Here is a 21,007-nt window from a genome sequence, read left to right on the forward strand (position 1 = left end):
CTTGTGACTTCAAGAAAGCAGCTCACCTCAGTGCTGCTGCTGTTACCTTTTGTGTGTCAGCATGGCTGTGGGGCTTTTAACACAGTCCAGGGCCCCCGTGTGCAGAGGAGCTGCCACCTTCCTCCCCACAGCTCCGGGCGTGATCCTCACGGGCAGCCCGGGCTGAGTGCCACTCACATCAGCACTAGTGTTGGCTTTATACGTTTTCGAAAAACTTAAAGATACTTAAATTAGTCTTTTTCTAAAGGCTTTTTTTTGGGTGGGCATTTTGAGTTTACTTCACAAAACCTGGATAAAGTTGCTATTGATGTACTTAGAAAAAGTTATATTTTTGGAAATTAAGATCACTTATTTTTTGACAAAGTTGTGTCTTGTCACCCAGTGGTATGTCAGGTGTGTTCATGGCTTTGGGAAGACTGGGCTGTGGGAGGTCCCTGGGGCAGGGAGCCTGTGGGAGGCGTGTGGCTTACGTTCTGCTTGCCCAGGCTCCAGAATTCTCCTCTGGCCGAGAGTGTCGGCAAAAGGGAAGGGTCCAAGCATGGGTGGTAAAGAGCAGCAAAGAACTGTGAGTAGAGTCTCTACAGGACTGAGAGTGACCCATCCCTCATCTCAGCTCATCTTTCTCATTGGGTTTCACTGTCTCATCGTGAGCCAGAAGCCATGACTGCCTGTGTTCACTTCCCTAGCTTTGGGTCTTCAGTTTGGCTGAGAGACACCACTACCGCCGTGTGGCCTGCGTGGACCTGAGGAAGAGGAGAGCGAGCTTCTCCGCTAGGAGGGTGAGGGCTGGGCTGTGTCACCAGCCAGGTATGTCACCTGACCCTCAGCATTCATGGGACACTGGACACTGTGGGCATCTGGGCAGAGTGGAGGGAGAGGGTGGAGGAGAAAATTTGAGAAGAGCCCAGGGTCATGACCTCAGACAGTTAGGAAGGCTCTGGAGGGCTACAAGCAAGAGGGAGGAGGCAGACTAGCACCGAGGAAGGCCTTCGGTATGTGTCAGGGCTTCAGTACTTGGGGAGAGGACCTGCCCCTGCGCATCAGCTACCTCCGTGGTTGTACTGGGATCCAGGATTCGCAGGCCCTCCCGCCTTCTGGGGGCCGTCCACACTGAGCACACTGGGCACCACGCAGCACAGACCCCACCTGCCCCACGGCCCTGCGGGCTCCCGCCAGCCCTGCCTAGTCTCTCCTGCCGCCCAGAGGTGCTTCTACAGATCTACATTCCAGCCCTGGCCAGATGCCTGTTTATCTCTGTTACTGACACACAAGGAGCTTGTTGGTTTTATTGTTTAATTCAGTTACTGACTCTCCTCCTTATTGAATTTTTTGTGTTAGCCAGGGTGTCGTTGCAGCCACACTAATTTATCCCTATGTTGTGATTATTAGTTTTAGTTTTTGTTATTTTGTGTATGATTTTCAACTGTTTCTTTTTATATTAGGTCTGAAATTACCTTTACTCAATATACATATTTTTCCCTCATGCTTTAGGCCTTGTTTTTCATTATTTCTTTTATAAATACTTGTTACTAAGGCGAATCCTGGACCCATTTCAGGAACTGTGGGGTTGGTGCTTTGAGTCTATGGTCTCCTCTCTCTACACTGTGTTGGGTTTGGTGCTGAGATTCCGCGTCTGATAAACCACGTCCGTCACACAGGGTGTGTTTCCGGGGCTTTCCTTGACCTGTGGTTTGTTTAAGCAACACGTATTTACTGCATCTCAGCATGCCAGCCAGGAGCCTTCGAACTGCATTGACAGATTTAATGTCACTTCTCAGATTGTTGGTAATTTGGTTCCATAGATGAGAGTCCTCTGCCCTCTACACACGGCCCGGAGCAGGAAAGAGCTGACGCCGCGTTTCCTGTGCTGACGCTTGCACCCTGCGACCTTTCTCTTATCCTGGACCCCGAGTGTGAATTGTGAGTGTGGGGAACTGGGCAAAAGCTAGATAAAGAGCACTTCTTAACTCCTTAAGAAGGAACATTAGGAACAAAGTGAACATTAGGTTTACTTTTTTTTTTTTTTTTTTTTTTTTGAGACAGAGTCTCACTTTGTTGTCCAGGCTAGAGTGAGTGCCGTGGCGTCAGCCTAGCTCACAGCAACCTCAAACTCCTGGGCTCGAGCGATCCTTCTGCCTCAGCCTCCCGAGTAGCTGGGACTACAGGCATGAGCCACCATGCCCGGCTAATTTTTTATATATATATCAGTTGGCCAATTAATTTCTTTCTATTTATAGTAGAGATGGGGTCTCGCTCTTACTCAGGCTGGTTTTGAACTCCTGACCTTGAGCAATCCGCCCGCCTCGGCCTCCCAAGAGCTAGGATTACAGGCGTGAGCCACCGCGCCCGGCCAGGTTTACTTTTTAAGAATGATTAAAATAAAACCAAATTATCTTTGTCTCTTTATTACTAACTGTATGTGTTTTTAGGGTCCTACATTTTAAGTCTTAAGCTTGGTAAACCTGGTCAATTATATTTAAGTATCTTTAATCAAAGGAATTAGATTGTTTTTAGTTTTGCTTACCAGAATCCCGGTGGATCTGCACCTATGCCGTGGGACTTCCTCAGCAAGGGCAACGAGATCACAGTCCTGAATGTCCCTTTCCCGTGTGGGCCGCGTGTCACATGTTTAGAATGAACTCCAAATGGATTTTATTTATTTCTGTGCTCAGTAGAAACATAGTAACTATTTGGCAACATAAGGAAGTGCTGTTTAACTGTGACTATTCATCTCCCGCCCACAAATCTTTGGAAGCCCTGGAGTGTGAGTTTACCTAAGAGGGGCCTTTTGCCTTCTCAGATGTGGGTGACAGGTGCGCTGGGGCAGCCTTGTCCAGAGTGGCCTTGGCCCGGCGAGAATTCCCTGCTGGGCGCTAGCCATGGGGAGGGGGCAGATGCAGGAGCAGAGCTTGGCTGGTCAGGTGACCTGGGCACATCAGTCCCTCCACATCCCCCTAGAGCACTGGGAGCCATCGGAGGGTAAGCAGAGAGCCACACGGTCCATAATTTTTGCAGTGACTGGGGCCAGCGTGGACTCTGCCAGTAGATGCCCAGAACCAGCCCCGGGTGTGGCTCCAGCTGACTCAGGCTGGAGGTGGGGGCCAGAGAGGGAAGGGACCAGAGAGAAAATTCTGGCTGGGAGGGCCTTCTCTGAGTCCATGTCTAGCAGCCAGAATGAGCCTTATTCATTTGTTTATCAAGAACAACAGCCAGACCTGTGTTTGCACCTCATTAACTCTGCTGCTGGGGCCGAGAGCTGTTCCCTGGTCTACAAACGCAGGCAGCTGGCCTCAGCTCCAGCTGCAGTGGCCGCGCCGGTGTCGCAGCCGGCACGCGGGCACTCACCTGAGCTGTGCCTGTAAGGACGCAGGCACCAGCCTCCGCTGTGACCTCTGAAGAGAACACCAACCACGTGGGTCAGAGCTGAGTTACCTGTCTTCAGTAGACGGGAGTGGATGCCTGGGAAACCCAGTGCAGGTTTTTTTTTTTTTTTTTTTTTTTTTTTTGAGACAGAGTCTCGCTTTGTTGCCCAGGCTAGAGTGAGTGCCGTGGCGTCAGCCTAGCTCACAGCAACCTCAAACTCCTGGGCTCGAGTGATCCTTCTGCCTCAGCCTCCCGAGTAGCTGGGACTACAGGCATGCGCCACCATGCCCGGCTAATTTTTTTTTATATATATATATCAGTTGGCCAATTAATTTCTTTCTATTTATAGTAGAGACGGGGTCTCGCTCTTGCTCAGGCTGGTTTCGAACTCCTGACCTTGAGCAATCCGCCCGCCTCGGCCTCCCAAGAGCTAGGATTACAGGCGTGAGCCACAGCGCCCGGCCCCAGTGCAGGTTTTAACACCAGCCCAGCCAAAATGCAATTTTAAGGAGCAGCCGACTGCCCTAGTACTGAGACGCCTTTGAGTCACCCACAAATGCACGCACTTGCCAGCTCTCATGCAGAGAATTCGCAGCAATGCTAAGTGAAGCACTGTGGAAGGAGCTGGAAGGAATAAGAGTAGTTTTTTTTTTCCTTTTCTTTTAAAATTAGTCTGTCTTCTACCAACTGCTTGTGGATTGGAAGCTCAGCTGGTTTATTCGTATTCAACTTGGCAAGCTTTGAATTGGAAGCTGTTTTATATTACAAGGGTAAGAGTATAAGTTTAAGTACTCTTTGATACAAATTTTGGGTAACTGTAACAGTCTCCTTTGATTGATAAATGTAGAAAAAGCCTCGTGATTTGAATTTGAGGATACGGTGACTTTAATCATTAGCAATGTAGGCGTTGAGGTCCTCAGTGCCCTCTGTCACTTCCGCCCTTCCCTGGCCTTTGGGGAACTCACCAGTTACCTGTGAGGCCCCCAGTGAGGCTTCTGGCAACACTAACTCCTGCAGCGCCTGACACCGTGCACCTGGAAACTCATGGCTCAGATTGAGGCCTCTGTCCACCCTGCCTCCCTCCCACAGTTTCCGTCACCACCAGCAACATGGGAACCGTTGGGGCACCTTTCTCTCCTTCCCTCTGCAATCCAGTCCCCCTCGCTGCTCCTACATGCAGATTGGATCCCGGCACTCCGTGCTTTCATCCATCTCTCTGTGGCTTCTGTTGCTTCTAGGATGCAGCAGGAATTCCTCAGCTCGGCCCCTGCCCCCTCGCCTCCTGGGAAGTTGCTCTCCTTTTGTCCCCCTGTCCTGGGCCTTCAGCGGCCACTCCCACTGCTCCTTGACACTCACCTATCACTGGCTTGGTCCAGGGGTGGCTCCCCTTGCAGACTCCGTGCCCAGTTCCCGGCATTACCATGGCTCTAATGGCATGTCTGCGTTGCAGCTCCAGGGCTCGGTGGACTGAGCCTCATCCCACGTTATGTCCCAGCGGCCAGCACTGTGCCTGGGGTGTCCTGGGCACTCACGTAGGTGCAGTGAGTGGCTCAGTGAGTTCACGGTTCCCTTTGTGTGCCCCTTCAACACTGTTTCTTTATCTCTACTGACCGTGCAGACTTTGGGAGCCTCAGCATCCACGTTGCTGGATCCTGTGCCGTGATGAGCGAAACCACCAGTCACAAGGTTAGTCGTGAACTGTTTTCCACATTCGTGTTGTGTGAAACGTGCATCTATGCTTTTGATTTATGCCTACTTTCTGCAGCACGGTATGATAATATCTTATTCAGTAACTGAGTTTTTATATGTGAGATTTTTATGAGTTACCCAGTTTGATGTAACTACTAACACCAGTTAAATGATAAAACCGTTAGTGTAAAAGCAGCAGGTTTAATGATTAGCACTTCAGATGCACTTTTGTGATCTCCTCTTTACCCAGCGACACTGTTAATGATGTCCAGGCCCTGCCCCTGTAGGCGCTTTGCCTGCTCACGTCCATGTTTGGGAAGAAGATCGCCATGCTGGAAATCAACCTGGCCGTGCTGCTCGAGTCTCAGCGGAGCCCTGGTGCGGGGCAGCGTCTCTCGGTGCTGGCCAGGTAGAGTCCACGTGGGCCGTGTGTGTGTGTGTGTGTGTGACAGAGAGAGAGAGAGAGAGAGAGAGAGAGAGAGAGAGAGAGAGAGAGAGAGAGTTTAACAGCATTTCAGATTCCTTTTTATGTTAACAATGAAAAGTAAAGTTTAGTAAACTCCCAAATATACTAACCTTGTTTGAAAGAAACTATTTTTCATGCCGTGGTTTCCATCTTGTTTAAAACTAAATAAAACTAAAACATTTATTTTAACATGAAACATTATTTTATTTCAGGATAGAATGTAAATTATAAAACAGCACTTTTATTAAAAATATGTTATTTTTATACAAGAATTAGCTTGATAGTTTTCATTTCCAAGTACTGTGTGTATATATCTGTGTCAATCATTTATGACTGTCCTTAAACTGTATGTTTCATTGAAATAATTTCATCATGTAATTGTTTGCTCTCATAGTATGGTTTTATTTTTATTTTAGCTCTTGTGTGCTAGCAACCTCTCCACTGCATTTTGGAACTGATGAGAAAAAAAGCACTAAACCTGCCAGTCAAAAACGACCTGGTTAGTATGATGCGCTCTGACACATGAAACACAAGAGTCAGTGGTTCTCGTGACGGTCAGCGTTGCCGTGTAGCTCTGTGAACTCATCTGTGAGAATGTAAATTCCTCACTTCTCCCTCCATAGCTCCTTCTCTTTCACACATTCATTATGTGTCCTCTGTGGGAGGGAAGGTGCCAGATGTCTCTTTTCCTGAATAGGGCACAGTTCCTGTGTGTAGACACGGATGCTGACTCTGGTGACTAGGACAGTGGTGGCACCTAGTGGACCCTCTGGTGATTTACTGTCAGAATGAGTTTTTCTCTTTTTGTCTGCAGAAGGATTTTAAAGCGAATCCCAATACCATGTTATTTTACTCCAGTGCACTTCAGTGTGTGTTTCTAAAACTCCGCATTCTTGCCTGGCCACGGTGACATCATGTCAAAAGTAAGAGTGACTGTTTGGTATCTTGTATTAGCCAGGCCAAAATAAATTATTCCTGATTATCTAAAAAATATCTTTCATTGGTTTGTTCTAAGCAGCAGCCAAAGAAATATGCATATTGCTTTTTTCAAAGAAATAATCTTAAAATTAACTGGCATTCGAAGATGGTAGACTTCATTGTGTTCCATTTATTTCATTACAAGACTCATTGATAATTATAATGCTTTTTCCCCTTCAGTGACCAACTTAAATTCTTAATCAGTCTTGTCAAATCTCTTACTGGACCTAATTTAAAATGTGAAATTCTGCTTCGTAGATGCCTCCCTGTGTGTTCCTCGCCTTCGGGGAAGGGTCCCTCTGCTCTAGCAGGAATCCCGCCCTCCGGGCCCTGGCCTGGCCCCTCGTGGTTAGCGTCCTGGCCTCTGGGTCCCTCCCCACCACACTGTGAAGTCCTGCTCTGAACACCTCCTCCTCCTCCGGGGTCTCATTTGCTTTTCTCCACTCACGGTGTGGCTGGAACCGGCCGTGCACCCGAGTGACCTGGGGCGCGAGAGGGCTGGTGAGCGCCGTCTCCCCTCATGTCAGGACAGCCTGGTCACGCAGTGTGTCCCGCCTGGACCCCTCCCTCGGCTTCTGAGGCTCGGGGGGCCTGGTCTTCTGGCCACTTAGTTCTGTCCCTCTCTCGCTCGCTGTCTCCCTCTCTTGCCCAGCCACACCCCGTAGCGGGCTTTCTTCCCGCCCTCCCCCAGGACTCTCCGTGGGCGGCTCCCCACGCGCTGCTCAGGCGAGGATGATGCCACAAGGACAGACTTCTCTCCTGAGTGACAGACAGAAGGTCTATTTTGTCCTCATTTTTGGAGGCCCGGAGTTTCAGTTACTTGCTGGAGTTCAAACTTGGAGGAAGTCACCTCAGTACTTCTCTTCATATCCCCTTTCCTCTTTCGGCCTGTGTCTCTTCCTCCACCTTGTCTGGGCATGGAGCATTTTGTCCACTCCCGGGCAGACTGGGAGTCTCAGGGTCATCCCCACTCCCTCTTTCCTTTCTCATCACCTACGTGTGTTGGTCACTAAGTCCTATGAACTCATCTTCTTTGCTGTCGTGATTTCTTCATTTTGTATCTCAGCCACTGTCTCAGATGAGGCTCCTGTGCTTCGTGCCACGTCACCTCACGCACAGGTCCAGGTGCTCGGCCAGTCGCCCAGCCCTTTCTTAGGTGCCAGGCACTGTTCTAGGTGCAGTTTTAAGCGGAGCACACAGATTCCTGCCCTCTGACGGAGCTCACATGCGAGTGGAGAGATGGGCGTTGATGCTGTTCACAGCCTGCTCTGACGGCGATGGCAGCATGCAGGGTTTGCCTTTCCCAGAACTTAGGGGGCCCTGCAGGGAGTGGGGTGGGGTCTCTGCTCTGAGAGTGTGAAGCCAAGCAGAGCTTCTCCGTGGCTGGAGCAGCACACTGGGGCCCCTGTGGGAAGGTCAGGGTGCAGAAGGACCAGAGGAGATTGGATGGGTGTGAGGTGGGCAGGTGTAGGGAGCCATGGGAGGAAGGGTGCCTGGGATGGGGATGTCATGGGAGGAGGGATGCCCGGGATGGGGGTGTCATTGGAGGAGGGATGCCCGGGATGGGGGTGTCATGGGAGGAGGGATGCCTGGGATGGGGGTGTCATGGGAGGAGGGATGCCTGGGATGGGGGTGTCATGGGAGGAGGGATGCCCAGGATGGGGGTGTCATGGGAGGAGGGATGCCTGGGATGGGGGTGTCATGGGAGGAGGGATGCCCAGGATGAGGATGTCATGGGAGGACGGATGCCTGGGATGGGGGTGTCATGGGAGGAGGGATGCCCAGGATGGGGGTGTCATGGGAGGACGGATGCCTGGGATGGGGGTGTCATGGGAGGAGGGATGCCTGGGATGGGGGTGTCATGGGAGGAGGGATGCCTGGGATGGGGGTGTCATGGGAGGAGGGATGCCTGGGATGGGGGTGTCATGGGAGGAAGGATGCCCAGGATGGGGGTGTCATGGGAGGAAGGATGCCTCGGATGGGGGTGTCATGGGAGGAGGGATGCCCAGGATGGGGGTGTCATGGGAGGAGGGATGCCTGGGATAGGGGTGTCATGGGAGGAGGGATGCCCAGGATGGGGGTGTCATGGGAGGAGGGATGCCTGGGATGGGGGTGTCATGGGAGGAGGGATGCCCGGGATGGGGGTGTCATGGGAGGAGGAATGCCCGGGATGGGGGTGTCATGGGAGGAGGGATGCCCGGGATGGGGGTGTCATGGGAGGAGGGATGCCTGGGATGGGGGTGTCATGGGAGGAGGAATGCCCGGGATGGGGGTGTCATGGGAGGAGGGATGCCCGAGATGGGGGTGTCATGGGAGGAGGGATGCCCGGGATGGGAGTGTCATGGGAGGAGGGATGCCTGGGATGGGGGTGTCATGGGAGGAGGGATGCCTGGGATGGGGGTGTCATGGGAGGAGGGATGCCTGGGATGGGGGTGTCATGGGAGGAGGAATGCCCGGGATGGGGGTGTCATGGGAGGAGGGATGCCTGGGATGGGGGTGTCATGGGAGGAGGGATGCCCGAGATGGGGGTGTCATGGGAGGAGGGATGCCTGGGATGGGAGTGTCATGGGAGGAGGGATGCCCAGGATGGGGGTGTCATGGGAGGAAGGGTGCCTGGGATGGGGGCAGGAGAGGAGGGGCCCCTGGGATGGGGGTGTCATTGGAGGAGGGGTGCCCAAGATGGGGTGTCATGGGAAGAGGGGTTCCTGGGATGGGGGCAGGAGAGGAGGGGCCCCTGGGATGGGTGACAGAGGAGGAGGGGTTCCCAGGATAGGGGCAGAGGGAGAGGAGTGCCAGGGATTGGGGGCAAGGGAGGAGGCAGGGCCAGTTGAGGAGCACTCTGCAGGCTAAGGGCCTTGGCCGTCCTGGGGTGGGGAGCATGCAAAGGCTGTGCTGTCCTCAGAGGTGACGTGCTCTGGGCTGGGTGGGCTCTCTGCAGGGAGGCAAGGGGTCTTTCCCAGAGATTCTCCCAGCAGTTGGGGAGGGAATGGCTAGATGGGTCCCTGGCTGCAGATGCCTGTCCCGTGACGCTCCAGCCTCCTCTGCTTTGGCTCTGTCCATTCCTGGGGTGACCTGGGCAGGGTCTGGGGGAAAATGGGGAGTCTGGGGCATGTGGTTTATCTTCCACAATTATAGCAATAGAGTATTCTGTATCTGTATCCTTCCTGTTACCAGTGAGTTTTATACCTTCAGATAATTTTGTATTGTTCATTAACATCCTTTTCTTTCAGATTGAAGAACTCCTTTCAGAATTTCTTATAGGACAGGTCTGATGTTGATGAATTTCCTCAGCTTTTGTTTGTCTGGGGAAGTCTTTATTTCTCCTTCATGTTTGAATGATATTTTTGCAGGATAGAATATTCTGGGGTTCAGGTTTTTTTCTTTCAGCACTTTGAATATATCATGCCACTCTCTCATGGCTGTAAGGTTTCCACTGAGAAGTCTGCTGCCAGAGGTATTGGAGCTCCCTTATATGTTATTTTTTTCTTTTTTCTTGCTTCCCTTATTACCTTTTCTTTATCCATGACCTTTGGTAGTTTGATTATTAAATGTCTTGAGGTAGCCTTATTTGGGTTAAATCTGCTTGGTGTTCTACGACCTTCTTGTACCTGAAAGTTCTGTGGTATTATTTGAATAAACTTTCTACCCCAATCTCTCTCTCTCTCTACCTCCTCTTTAAGACCAATAAGTCTTAGATTTGCCCTTTTGAGACTAGCTTTTAGATCTTGTAGATGTACTTCATTCTTTTTTATTCTTTCTTATTTTTTCTCTTTTGACTATGTATTTTCAAATAGCCTGTCTTCAAGCTCACTAATCCTTTCTTATGCTTGATCAATTGTGCTGTTGAGAGACTCTGATACATTTCTCAGTTTGTCAATTGAATTCTTAAGCTACAGGACTTCTGCTTTTTTTAAAAAAATTATTATTTCAATGCATTTGTTAAATTTCTCTGGGAGGTTTCTGAATGCATTCTCTGTGTTGTCATGAAGTTCACTGAGCTCCTTTAGGACGGCTATTTGAATTCTTTGTCTGGAAGGTCACATGTCTCCATCACTCCAGGGTTGGTCACTGGTACCTCACTTAGTGCTTTTGGTGAGGCCACATCTTCCTGGATGCTATTGATTGTGGATGTCGCCAGTGTCTGAGCATTGAAGAGTTAGGCATTTATTTTGATCTTCATAGTCTGGGCTTGTTTGAAGCTGTCCTTCTTAAGAAGGCTTTCCAGGTATTCAAAAGGACTTGAGTGTTGTGATCTAAGTCTCTGGGCACTGCAGCGGAATCAGCACTGGAGGTGCCCCAAGCCCACTGTTGCTGTGACTCTTGCAGACTCCTGGCGGTACTGCCTTGGTGGACTAGGGTAAGATACAGGAGAATTCCCTGGATCACAAGACAATAGACTGTAGAATAGACTCTGTATGTCAAACGGCTGGCGGTGTGTTGTGTGCTGTGTCCAACACCAAGGGCTCAGACCGTGTGCAGGAAGCGTGGTCACAGCACCGCATGAGACCCAAGGCCAAGTCACGTGATTTTCTCTCCTTTTAAAACTTAACTCATTTGTTTCTTTAGCTTTTCTTCTTACATATGTTTTATTTAGATCACATCTCAGAAGTGAAATTCTTTCATTTTTTGTTAATGGGGATCATCTTATTTTGGATGAGTGTGTATGATGTACCATGCTTCACAACTAAATATAATGCTTAAATTTTAGAACAAAACCTTTAGTAAGAACAATTAGGTAAAATACTAAGGTTTATTACAGAGAGCATAGTTCTTCTGAAGCAAAAAAGTTGATGTTTTGTAGGTCATTTAGAAAATATGTGATTTATAGTAATTTATAATCTCAAAATTTGCATTTCTCTACTTACAAAAGCATAATAGTTATAATGTAAACAGAATATGTAAGTGATAGATGAAGAACTGTTATAATTTAGTGCCTAATGTTTTTCTAAAAATAATATGCTGTTACATATTTATGAACTTTATTCTAGTACTTTGAAGACTTTCTCATAATGAAGTATACTAATGCGCCTGTAACTTTGTTATTTTATCCTGAAATTATCTCCTGTGGGCAGTATTTTAATTTTCTTGAGAGGATGTTTTTCCCTTCTTGAGAGGATGCTATGCTAGGACGGTGCAGTTTCCCTGTTGGGTTTCTGTTTCTCCCTCCTGCTGAGGGGTCCGTTTGGGGCCCCTGCTCTGTAGGGGGCCTCTTCTCCCTTCAACTCCCCACTTCCCACTCTGGGCCCTGCCCCGAGGGCCTGTGAGGTGGGTGATGTGCAGGCCCAGGGCGGAGATCTTGCTCCCTGGTTCCTGGTCACCTCTCACACTTCGATTTGGTAGCGTGAGACGTCTGCAATGCTAATTTAATACTCTGCTCACCAGGGTCACTTAGTTCTTAGTGGGAATATGCTTCAGGTTATCAGCACCAAAAACAGAACCGAGTTTTTTATTTAAAAATCAAAGAGGAAGCTGAGCGCTGTGGTGCCTGTAGTCCCAGCTACACCAGAGGTGAGGTGAGAGGATGGTTTGAACCCAGCCTGCGCCACACAGAGAGACCCCCTCTCTAAAGAAAAAAACAGAGAGCACTATCTTTAGAACTGCTCAATATTATGCAATTATCTCTTTTTCTAAAGCTATTTTATAATAGTGTACAGCATAGTCAAATCAAATACCTACTATTAATATTAAGTTTATGCAAAATAAATAGTTCTGGCAAGACTGTGTTTGTTTCTGAAAGCATTTTGAGATTTGTAAAGTTCATTTGATGTTTGTTTTTATCAACTGGCAGTGCTGTGGAAATGTACACGTTAAAAACAGGTTAAGAGGTTTCATTGCCATTAAAATGTACTGATGTTAATAGCTTATCTTAGTATTCTGTCACGTGATAAACAAAGAACATAAAAAGAAATTTGAATTAGTTTAAGATAATCGAGACTTTTGTTTGCAGAGAGGCTGTGTCAGTCGCCAATTTACAGGGCGACTTGCTCTGCAGTGGCTCTGTGTCCTCATCCCAGGGCAGAGCTCGCAGGGAGCCTTCCGGGCACAGCAGGGCCGCTGGCCCCTGCGCTCTCCTCCCGGGAGGGCCCTGCGTCCAGCTCTGTGAAGAGATGACGCCTGGTCCTCGGGTATTTGTAGTGCATCGTAGTAAACGTGCTGCCATTTGGTGTAACTTAAAGAATGAGAAAAGACTGTCTTAATTTCTTACACTTGTAATCCTCTTGACTTAATCTTTTGCTGGTATTGGCTGGTTTGACTTCAGGTGTAAAACCTCTTAGTTTTGTGAGTCCGAAACTCATCCTATTTGTGTGGATTTTTCTGTTTTAAGCGATGAGGATCTTTTGATGTCCATAATGAAATTGTAATGTCAAATATTTGTTTCTTCTTTAAAACGCTTTGGTACAGCTGCGAAGAGCAGCGTCCAGGACCGGCCCCTGGTTTTCCACAGTGCCGTCAGGTCGTCTGGCTACGCGTCGGCGCCGCGGTGAGTGCGCTTGCGTCAGCAGTGGAGACGGGAAGGGACCGCGTCACGGGCGTGGGATTAAGTGTGGACAGAAGTGTGTCCTCCAGGCCACGTTGTGGAGAGGGCAGCCAGAGGTTTAAACCGGGATTGAAGTGTGGTGGGTTAGGCTCCAGAATGTCGAGGTCACTGCAGTGGTAGCAGCTGCAGCAGCGTGCACTTATTTGGTGCTTACTGTGTGTAGGGCCTCAGGTCAACCTCGGAGTCCTGGTGATGACAAGGTTGCTGTGTGGGCTTGGGGCCAGGGAGAGTGACGGTGCTTTAATGCAATGTGGCCCATCGAGGGCTGGCCACAGCTCGTGTTTCTTGGAACACAGCTTTTCTGTACCAGTGGAATGTGGAAATTCAGTGTGTTCAAAACCTGTTCCAGGGAGGAAACATGAAACAGCACGCTGCTGTGAGAAACTGCAGCAAAGGTCAGAGTGGCCCAGATTTCTCAAAGGCAAAGTTGCCTTTTCCATGTAAATGGCAGACCTCCCTCCCTCCTACCAACCCACATCTTGACCTTTGTGTGCTCTTAACATAGCAGCCAGCAGGGCCCTATTGCCTGGGGCCCTACCCTCAGAGCATATTGATCTGTCCCCGGCTGGTGCTCACCTCCACCAAGAACCCTGCCTGCCCCGGCCGCCCCCACCCAGGGCTCCGGTGTCTCCAGGCCCCAGTCCCAGGCTGCTCTGCGGCCTCCACCCCAAGCTCAGCCCTTTCCTACTCCACTTTCTGTTTGGCAAAACAGACTTGTTTTACTTATTGTCTGTTCTATATCTTCCTGTGTCTGGGACAGCACTTCAGGCCTTCATAAGGCACTTGTGGGTGGGTAGGAGGAGAGGTGGCTGGCCAGCTAGAGAACTGGATGGGTGGGTGGAGCTTCAGATGGGTGTTTGGAGACACGGATAGGTGGATGGAGAGAGGGATGGGTGGATGGAGAGAGGGATGGGTGGATGGAGAGAGGGATGGGTGGGTGGAGAGAGGGATGGGTGGATGGAGAGAGGTATGGGTGGATAGAGAGAGGGATGGGTGGGTAGAGAGAGGGACGGGTGGATGAATACATGGATAGATGGATGGAGAGATGGATGGGTGGATGGAGAGAGGGATGGGTAGGTAGAGAGAGGGATGTGTGGATGGAGAGAGCGATGGGTGGGTGGATGGAGATAGGGATGGGTGGGTAGAGAGAGGGATGGGTAGGTAGAGAGAGGGATGGGTGGGTGGAGAGAGGGATGGGTGGGTGGAGAGAGGGATGGGTGGGTGGAGAGAGGGATGGGTGGATGGATACATGGATAGATGGATGGAGAGATGGATGGGTGGGTGGATACATGGGTAGGTGGGTGGAGACATGGGTGGGTGGGAGGAAGCGAGGGTGGAAGCATGGGTGGGTGGATGGAAGCATGGGTGGGTAGAGGGACAGATGGATGGATGGAGAGGCGGGTGGATGGATGGAGACGTGGGTGGGTGTTGGGAGACATGGATGAGTGAGTGGATGGGTTGAGAGGGCAATGGGTGCATGAATGAAATGAGGCATGATCGTTTATATATAAAATAATTATATATAAAAATATTTTTCACTGTAAAATATAAATCTGTTAAGAAACTTAGAACTCAATGTTTGAGAGTAATAAGAGTTTTCTTTCCATAGTGCTACTATGTTTTCCCCAAAGACTAACATCAAGAATGATGGTAAAAGATCTTCAAAATGCAAGAAGAGTTTCAAATGGTATGAAATCTAACGTGGCATTTGAAGTAAATTTGAAATAACTTAGACCTTTTAAATACTTTAACTGATCTTTTTTCAAACAGGCATAAGACCTTATATGTGTGTATGTATGTGTACACAAATACGTATATATCTGTATTATTTAGGTATTCCCTTTTAGCCACATTTAGTTCTTTCGTTTTTTTTTTTAAATGCTCTATTTTGATCACCTTAACAATTTCGAAATATTTAATTTTTGTTAAAATTTAGATTTAGAAAATACTGCATCTGATGATTGTTCTTGGTCAGAGTCTTCGGTGGTAACTGGATGGCAGGGCTGGGGCAGGCGCAGGGCAGGTGCAGATTCCGCAGGGCTGGGTGGGACTTCGTCAGGAAGTGCTGCCTGTGTGCGGGGGACTGGGCTTGGCGCTGGCTCTGTAGCTCGGTGTGACTGGGTGCACCCCAAGATGCCCTGGGCCCTCTGCCTGGACAAGAGTGGGTTTGGGGGACCGCTGGGTTGTGGACTTATGATTGCATCATCTAAGAAGAGGTCACAGGTTACTGTGCTTAGAATAACACTCACGTCATATGTTTCGTATCTACATTTGAACAATTGTGATGTTTACAGAGATGCTTGCCAGAACATTGGTTTTGCCCATGTTTCTTAATTTTTTTTTTTTTTTTTGTAAACCTTTTGCAATTCCTGCCTCTTTCTGCTGCTCTCCACATCAGCAGGTTATTGATAGGAAGTTTGTGCTCACAGCCAAATGTGTCCAAACCTTGTCAATGTGCCTGTGCTCAAGTGTGCAACGCAGCACCACAGTCTCGCCGAGCCTGCTTGTTGGTGCTGTTCCTGCCAGGAGCGCCTGTCCAGACGAGCCGGCGGCTATGCTGCATTTCTGGCTCTGGTGGGTGTGCTGCTGGAGAGCCGGCGGCAGTGGTGGTGAGGACTCGAGGTGACGTCCGGGGCCCGGCAAGTGTCGCTCACAGGGAGACGTGTCTGAACACCTAGGACTTGGTGTGGACAGGACGGAGTTATGGTCCTGCTGAGAGACAGGCCAGTCCTACCCGCTGTCCCTGAATGTCAGTGGCAGAGTAGGATTCGCCAGTCCGTGAATCCTGCTGTTTAGAACAACGTATGTTGACGTCAGAGCAGTTTCTTTCTGCGCCCATCTCCTGTGCGCCTGGCGCTTCCTCTGTTACTTCTGACCCGACAGCCTTGGGGCAGGCTCACACCCAGCATGCAGGCAGGACTCCGGCCAGGTGCAGGACATGCTGTGAGGACAGCCAGTGTCTGTGGGCTCCGCTCCGTCCTGAGGCTGGAGCTCACAGCGGGGCTTTTGCCTAAAGCTGAGGTGGCCTAGTGGACGGGCGGACGCCCTCCCTGCGCATTCCTGTCCCTGCTGCAAACTGTGTGGAGACTGTGGTTTTTCAGCCTTCCTGGTTTCTTTTTTTTTTTTTTTTTTTTTGAGACAGAGTCTCGCTTTGTTGCCCGGGCTAGAGTGCTGTGGCGTCAGCCTAGCTCACAGCAACCTCAGACTGCTGGGCTCAGCGATCCTCCTGCCTCAGCCTCCCAAGTAGCTGGGACTACAGGCATGGGCCACCATACCTGGCTAATTTTTTGTATATATATATATTTTTAGTGGGTCAATTAATTTCTTTCCATTTTTTCAGTAGAGACGGGGGTCTCGCTCTTGCTCAGGCTGGTTTTGAACTCCTGACCTTAAGCTATCTGCCCCGCCTTGGCCTCCCAGAGTGCTAGGATTACAGGCGTGAGCCACCACACCTGGTCCTTCCTGGGTTTTTTTGCAAGTCAAGAATGTGTATTTTTGCGGCAGGTGTAGCCATTTGTAGAGGACTTAAGTAATTAGCGATGTATCAGCCACCGCGGTGTGGCACGGGAGGGCAAAGTACATTTTCTCTCACTGTGAGCCTCTCCCCAAACCGTCACGGTGTTCACGCCCTTGGTGTTTTAGGTGCAGAATACACGTCTTTCTGTCAGTACGGAATGTGAGTCTGTTATGAAGAGTTATTTCATGACTTTGAATGTAAGAGTTTTATGTTTCTATTCAAACTTAACAATAAAATTACACATGTAAATTGGGGAAACCCAATTCATTTCTAGTGTTTTGTTTCTAATCTCACTTCGATTTCTGTGACCTCTGACCTTCCTCAGGGTGGAGTATGCTTTGAAGGATCCTCTGCCGACCAAGCTCGGCAGGCAGGTCGCTGCCGCCCCTCGCCCGGCCGCTGTGAGCTGCGTCCAGTACTCAGGTGCGCGCCGTGGGGGGCCTGCCTCGCGCATTCGTGAGCCTCCTCTGTTCTGTCTGCTGTTGTAGCGTAAATGTGTGTTTGAAAATCTCAGTTACTTGAAGCTGCCTGGTGTTGTCGGGTCTAGATTAGAATCAAGACTTGGTTTTCACATGATTGTATCAATAATTAGGGGCATCTCGCTTCTGCAGAGACCAGGCCAGAGCTTGCCCCCAGCATCCGGACTTGGAATCCTAAGTCCCTCTGGGTTTGCTGTTGTATGGCTGTTCCTGCGTGAGTTTAGCATGGGCCTGGCAGGAATGCTGTCGCACACAGATGCTGGCAAGCTGGTCACCGCGTTCTGCTGGAGCGTGGTCCTCTGGCCACGGTGGGCTGCAGAGCAGGAAGCCACAGATGGCGCCTGTGCTGCGTGCGCGGCCTCCCTGCCCCGCTGCCCTCAGCTGGGGCCATGGCTGCAGGGGGGTCTCCCCTGCCCAGGCTGCTGCTCTGTTGGCAGGCGTATCTCCCTGCCGGCAGCAGACCTCTCTGGGGAACTCGGCGTTAATTCCTCAGCACTGCTCAAAAGAAGTCCGGAGGCAGCTGGGACCTGCCCTCCGCTTGTCTAGGTCGCTGCGCCGTGTGACTCTTTGCTCAGAAGTGAGGTGTGCGTGCAGGTCAGGTGTGCTGCTGCCTGCAACAGGGCCTCACCTGCGGGCAGTGCCGTGTCCCACCCTTAACCACCCACCTGATCACACAGATGACCACGATCTGCAAACCTGCTGATTCCCTTTATTGATTATATGATTCTAGCCAAAAGATTTAAAAATGGTTTTGGGAAATTAGACGTATGGTATTGTAAGTAAATAGCCTTTTTTTTGTTTGTTTTTGGGACAGAGTCTCGCTTTGTTGCCCAGGCCAGAGTGAGTGCCATGGTGTCAGCCTAGCTCACAGAAACCTCAAACTCCTGAGTTCGTGCAATCCTCCTGCCTCAGCCTCCCAAGTAGCTGGGACTATAGGCATGCACCACCACACCAAGCTAATTTTTTGTTTCTATTTTTAGTTGACTGGCTAAATTTTTTTCCTATTTTTAGTAGACACTGGGGTCTCACTCTTGCTCAGGTTGGTCTTGAACTCCTGATCTCAAGCAATCCTCCTGGCTTGGCCTCCCAGAATGCTAGGATTAGCTAGGTGGCGTGAACCACCACGCCTGGCCCAGTAAATAGCCTTTTGATGTTTCATATGCTGGCTTTTATAGATTAGGATGTTTGTTTGGTGTAAGGTATCCTCAAGTTTGACTACTTTAGGGAATTGCTTTTTAGGTGCTTACCCAAATATTCTTCTTCAACAACCCACGCATGTGACACAGGACACAGCAGGGTGTGGGGGTGTCCTGGGATGTGTGACCTGGGTTTGAGACAGGACATTGGGGTCTGTGAGGACCTCTGGGCTGGGGGTGCTTTGTGGTTTCTGGCTTTACCTGTCACACATGTGTTCACGCAGCCTCATTGTGCCTCTGGCTTCCTGTCCTGGCACCAGGGATGGCAGTGATAATACCGGCAGCTGCTTTAGAGGATGTGGTGTTAATTTAGTCCTGGTTCCGGCAGCTTTGCGTGCGCAGTGTTTAGGTTTTTGGTGAGCCTCATTACCTATTGTCCTAGATTTGCTTACTACTGAGGAAATGACTATCAATGTTTAAGACCATTTTAACTGAAAGTTCTACATTTTACCAGTGTGATTTCTTTGTGTTAGGATTTTATAAGAAGTATTTCTTATTTTTTTTAAGCAGGAGATGGACGGTGGTTGGCCTGTGGCCTAGCCAACCACCTGTCACTTGTCTTTGATGCCAGTCTTACCGGAAGACCTGCTGTTTTTTCAGGTAAAATGTGTTCATTTTAGTTAATATGACTTCAACGACGGGTATCAGTTTGGTCCTAGTTGTTACTTGCTAAGGTTGTTGTCGCTTTAGTGTACTCAAGACAACAGCAGAATAGCGCCAAGTCTTGAGTGGGGGAATGAAATGACGCTATTTAGTGACCAGATTCCCTGAGCCCTGGAACCAAGAGGGTGAAGGTTACCTGTGAGGCCAAACCCGCAGCAGATGCCGAGGTTTCAGGGAGTTGTAGGGGGTAGTGAGCAGAATTGAGTCTCATGTGATCGAAACACGGTTCATTTAATTGAAAGATACACACTTGAAATATATTTTTAAATGCAGAAGGATTTGTACGTAGATGTTTTTTTGAATGAACCAAGGTGAACCTTTTTTAAAGACGGTGGGCCTGAGATGAGAGTAAGAATGTTAATGTTCCTATTGTTTCAACTCATGGCTCTGACATGTGTAGGTTCCCACTTTTAAAACCATAAAGTCTTACAACTCTTCATTAAGTTCCTGGCACTGCTTGCTTCAGAATGTACACGTGGCAGATGTCTTAACAAAACCATACACACACAGAGACAAGAAACCTTTTCCTCGTCCGTCTCTTCTTATACAGGTTGAGTGTCCCTAACCCAAACATGCAAAATCCAAAATGCTCCAAAATCTAAAATTTTTTGAGAGCCAACGTGCTGCTCAAAGGAAACGCTCATTGGAGTGTTTCAGATTTTGGATTTTCGCATTAGGGATGCTCAGTCCAGTGTAACACACATATTCCAACATCTGAACAAGTCCAACACCTGGAATACTCTGGTCCCAAGCCTTTTGGATGGGGGACACGCAGCCTGTAGTGCGACCGCCTTGCCAGAAGTGCAGACCTCGCAAGCCGTGTGATTGTTAGGAAGCGTGGAGGTGGGTGGGGGACCTGGCGAGGCCTGAGCCAGGTATGGGGCATCAGAGCAGACAGAGTGCTGCCCCCGCCTGTCTGCAGGCGCCAGACCCCAGGAGTTCAGGGACCCTCAACAGGCCCCAAAGGCCTTGATTCCACACCTGCTGCGAGCAGAGCTGCTGCCTCTGTGTGGTCACCTGGACGCTGCCCGTGCCCGAGTCCTTTCCCCTCATCCATCTGTCGTCGGCCACATAGTTACGCACAGGCAATGGCTGCTGCAGGCTCAAAACCGTAGCTTTCAGCAAAGCCGCCTCTTGCGTACTGGGCGTCTCCGAGTGGACCTCTCTCTGTTGATAATCGATGTAAAGGTAATCATGTTGATGGGGGCATTTCTCCACATATGTCACTGTTGGAGAAAGAGCTTCTAACTGAATTATGGAAGTGCAGCGAGTATCTAAAGTCCATCTTAAAAATAAATTTGCTCCATTTCTGCTTGATGAAAAAGAGTCTTTTCCCATCTTATGGCCAGATCGTTTCACTTTTTTTTTTTCCCATTTTTTAAAATTTCAGCATATTATGGGAGTACAAATGTTAAGGTTACCTATATTGCCCATGCCCTCCCCCCTCGAGTCAGAGCTTCAAGCGTGACCATCCCCCAAATGTTGCACATCTCACTCATTATGTTTGTATATACCCACCCCCTCCTCCCCCTCCCACCCGCCCAACACCCGATAAATGTTATTCCTATATGTCCACTTAGGTGTTGATGAGTTAATGCCAATTTGTTGGTGAGTACATGTGGTGCTTGTTTTTCCATTCTTGAGATGCTTCACTTAATAGAATGGGTTCCAGCTCTACCTAGGGAAATACAAGAGGTGCTAGATCACCATTGTTTCTTAAAGCTGTATAGTACTCCATGATATACATATACCACATTTTATTAATCCACTCATATATTGATGGGCACCTGGGTTGTTTCTACACCTTTGTGATTGTGAACTGTGCTGCTATAAACATTTGAGTGCAGGTGTCCCATTTATAGAGTGTCATTTTATCTTTTGGGTAGATGCTCAGTAGTGGAATTGCTGGATCAAATGGTAGATCTACTTGTATCGCTTTAAGGTATCTCCATATTGCTTTCCATAGAGGCTGAACCAGTTTGCAGTTCCACCAGCAGTGTAGGAGTGTTCCTCTCTCTCCGCATCCATGCCAACATCTATTGTTTGGGGACTTTTTGATAAAGGCCATTCTCACTGGAGATAAGTGATATCTCATTGCAGTTTTGATTTGCATTTCCC

At 49.2% G+C, this 21,007-nt stretch overlaps 1 protein-coding gene across 1 annotated transcript in view; it reads left to right on the forward strand.

Moving 5' to 3' along the window:
* WDR27 (WD repeat domain 27) overlaps window positions 1–21,007 on the forward strand; it is a 168,349-nt gene that overhangs the window by 14,250 nt on the left and 133,092 nt on the right. The window contains exons 8-17 of the mRNA XM_020287313.2: window positions 687–807; window positions 1,803–1,920; window positions 4,036–4,133; window positions 4,982–5,049; window positions 5,340–5,461; window positions 5,935–6,017; window positions 12,899–12,977; window positions 14,644–14,721; window positions 16,877–16,974; window positions 18,737–18,826. Of these exons, the coding sequence (XP_020142902.2) occupies window positions 687–807; window positions 1,803–1,920; window positions 4,036–4,133; window positions 4,982–5,049; window positions 5,340–5,461; window positions 5,935–6,017; window positions 12,899–12,977; window positions 14,644–14,721; window positions 16,877–16,974; window positions 18,737–18,826 (955 nt within the window). The remainder of the gene's footprint in view (window positions 1–686; window positions 808–1,802; window positions 1,921–4,035; window positions 4,134–4,981; window positions 5,050–5,339; window positions 5,462–5,934; window positions 6,018–12,898; window positions 12,978–14,643; window positions 14,722–16,876; window positions 16,975–18,736; window positions 18,827–21,007) is intronic.

This window comes from Microcebus murinus, chromosome 5, assembly GCF_040939455.1.
Source record: "Microcebus murinus isolate Inina chromosome 5, M.murinus_Inina_mat1.0, whole genome shotgun sequence".
NCBI lineage: Eukaryota > Metazoa > Chordata > Mammalia > Primates > Cheirogaleidae > Microcebus > Microcebus murinus.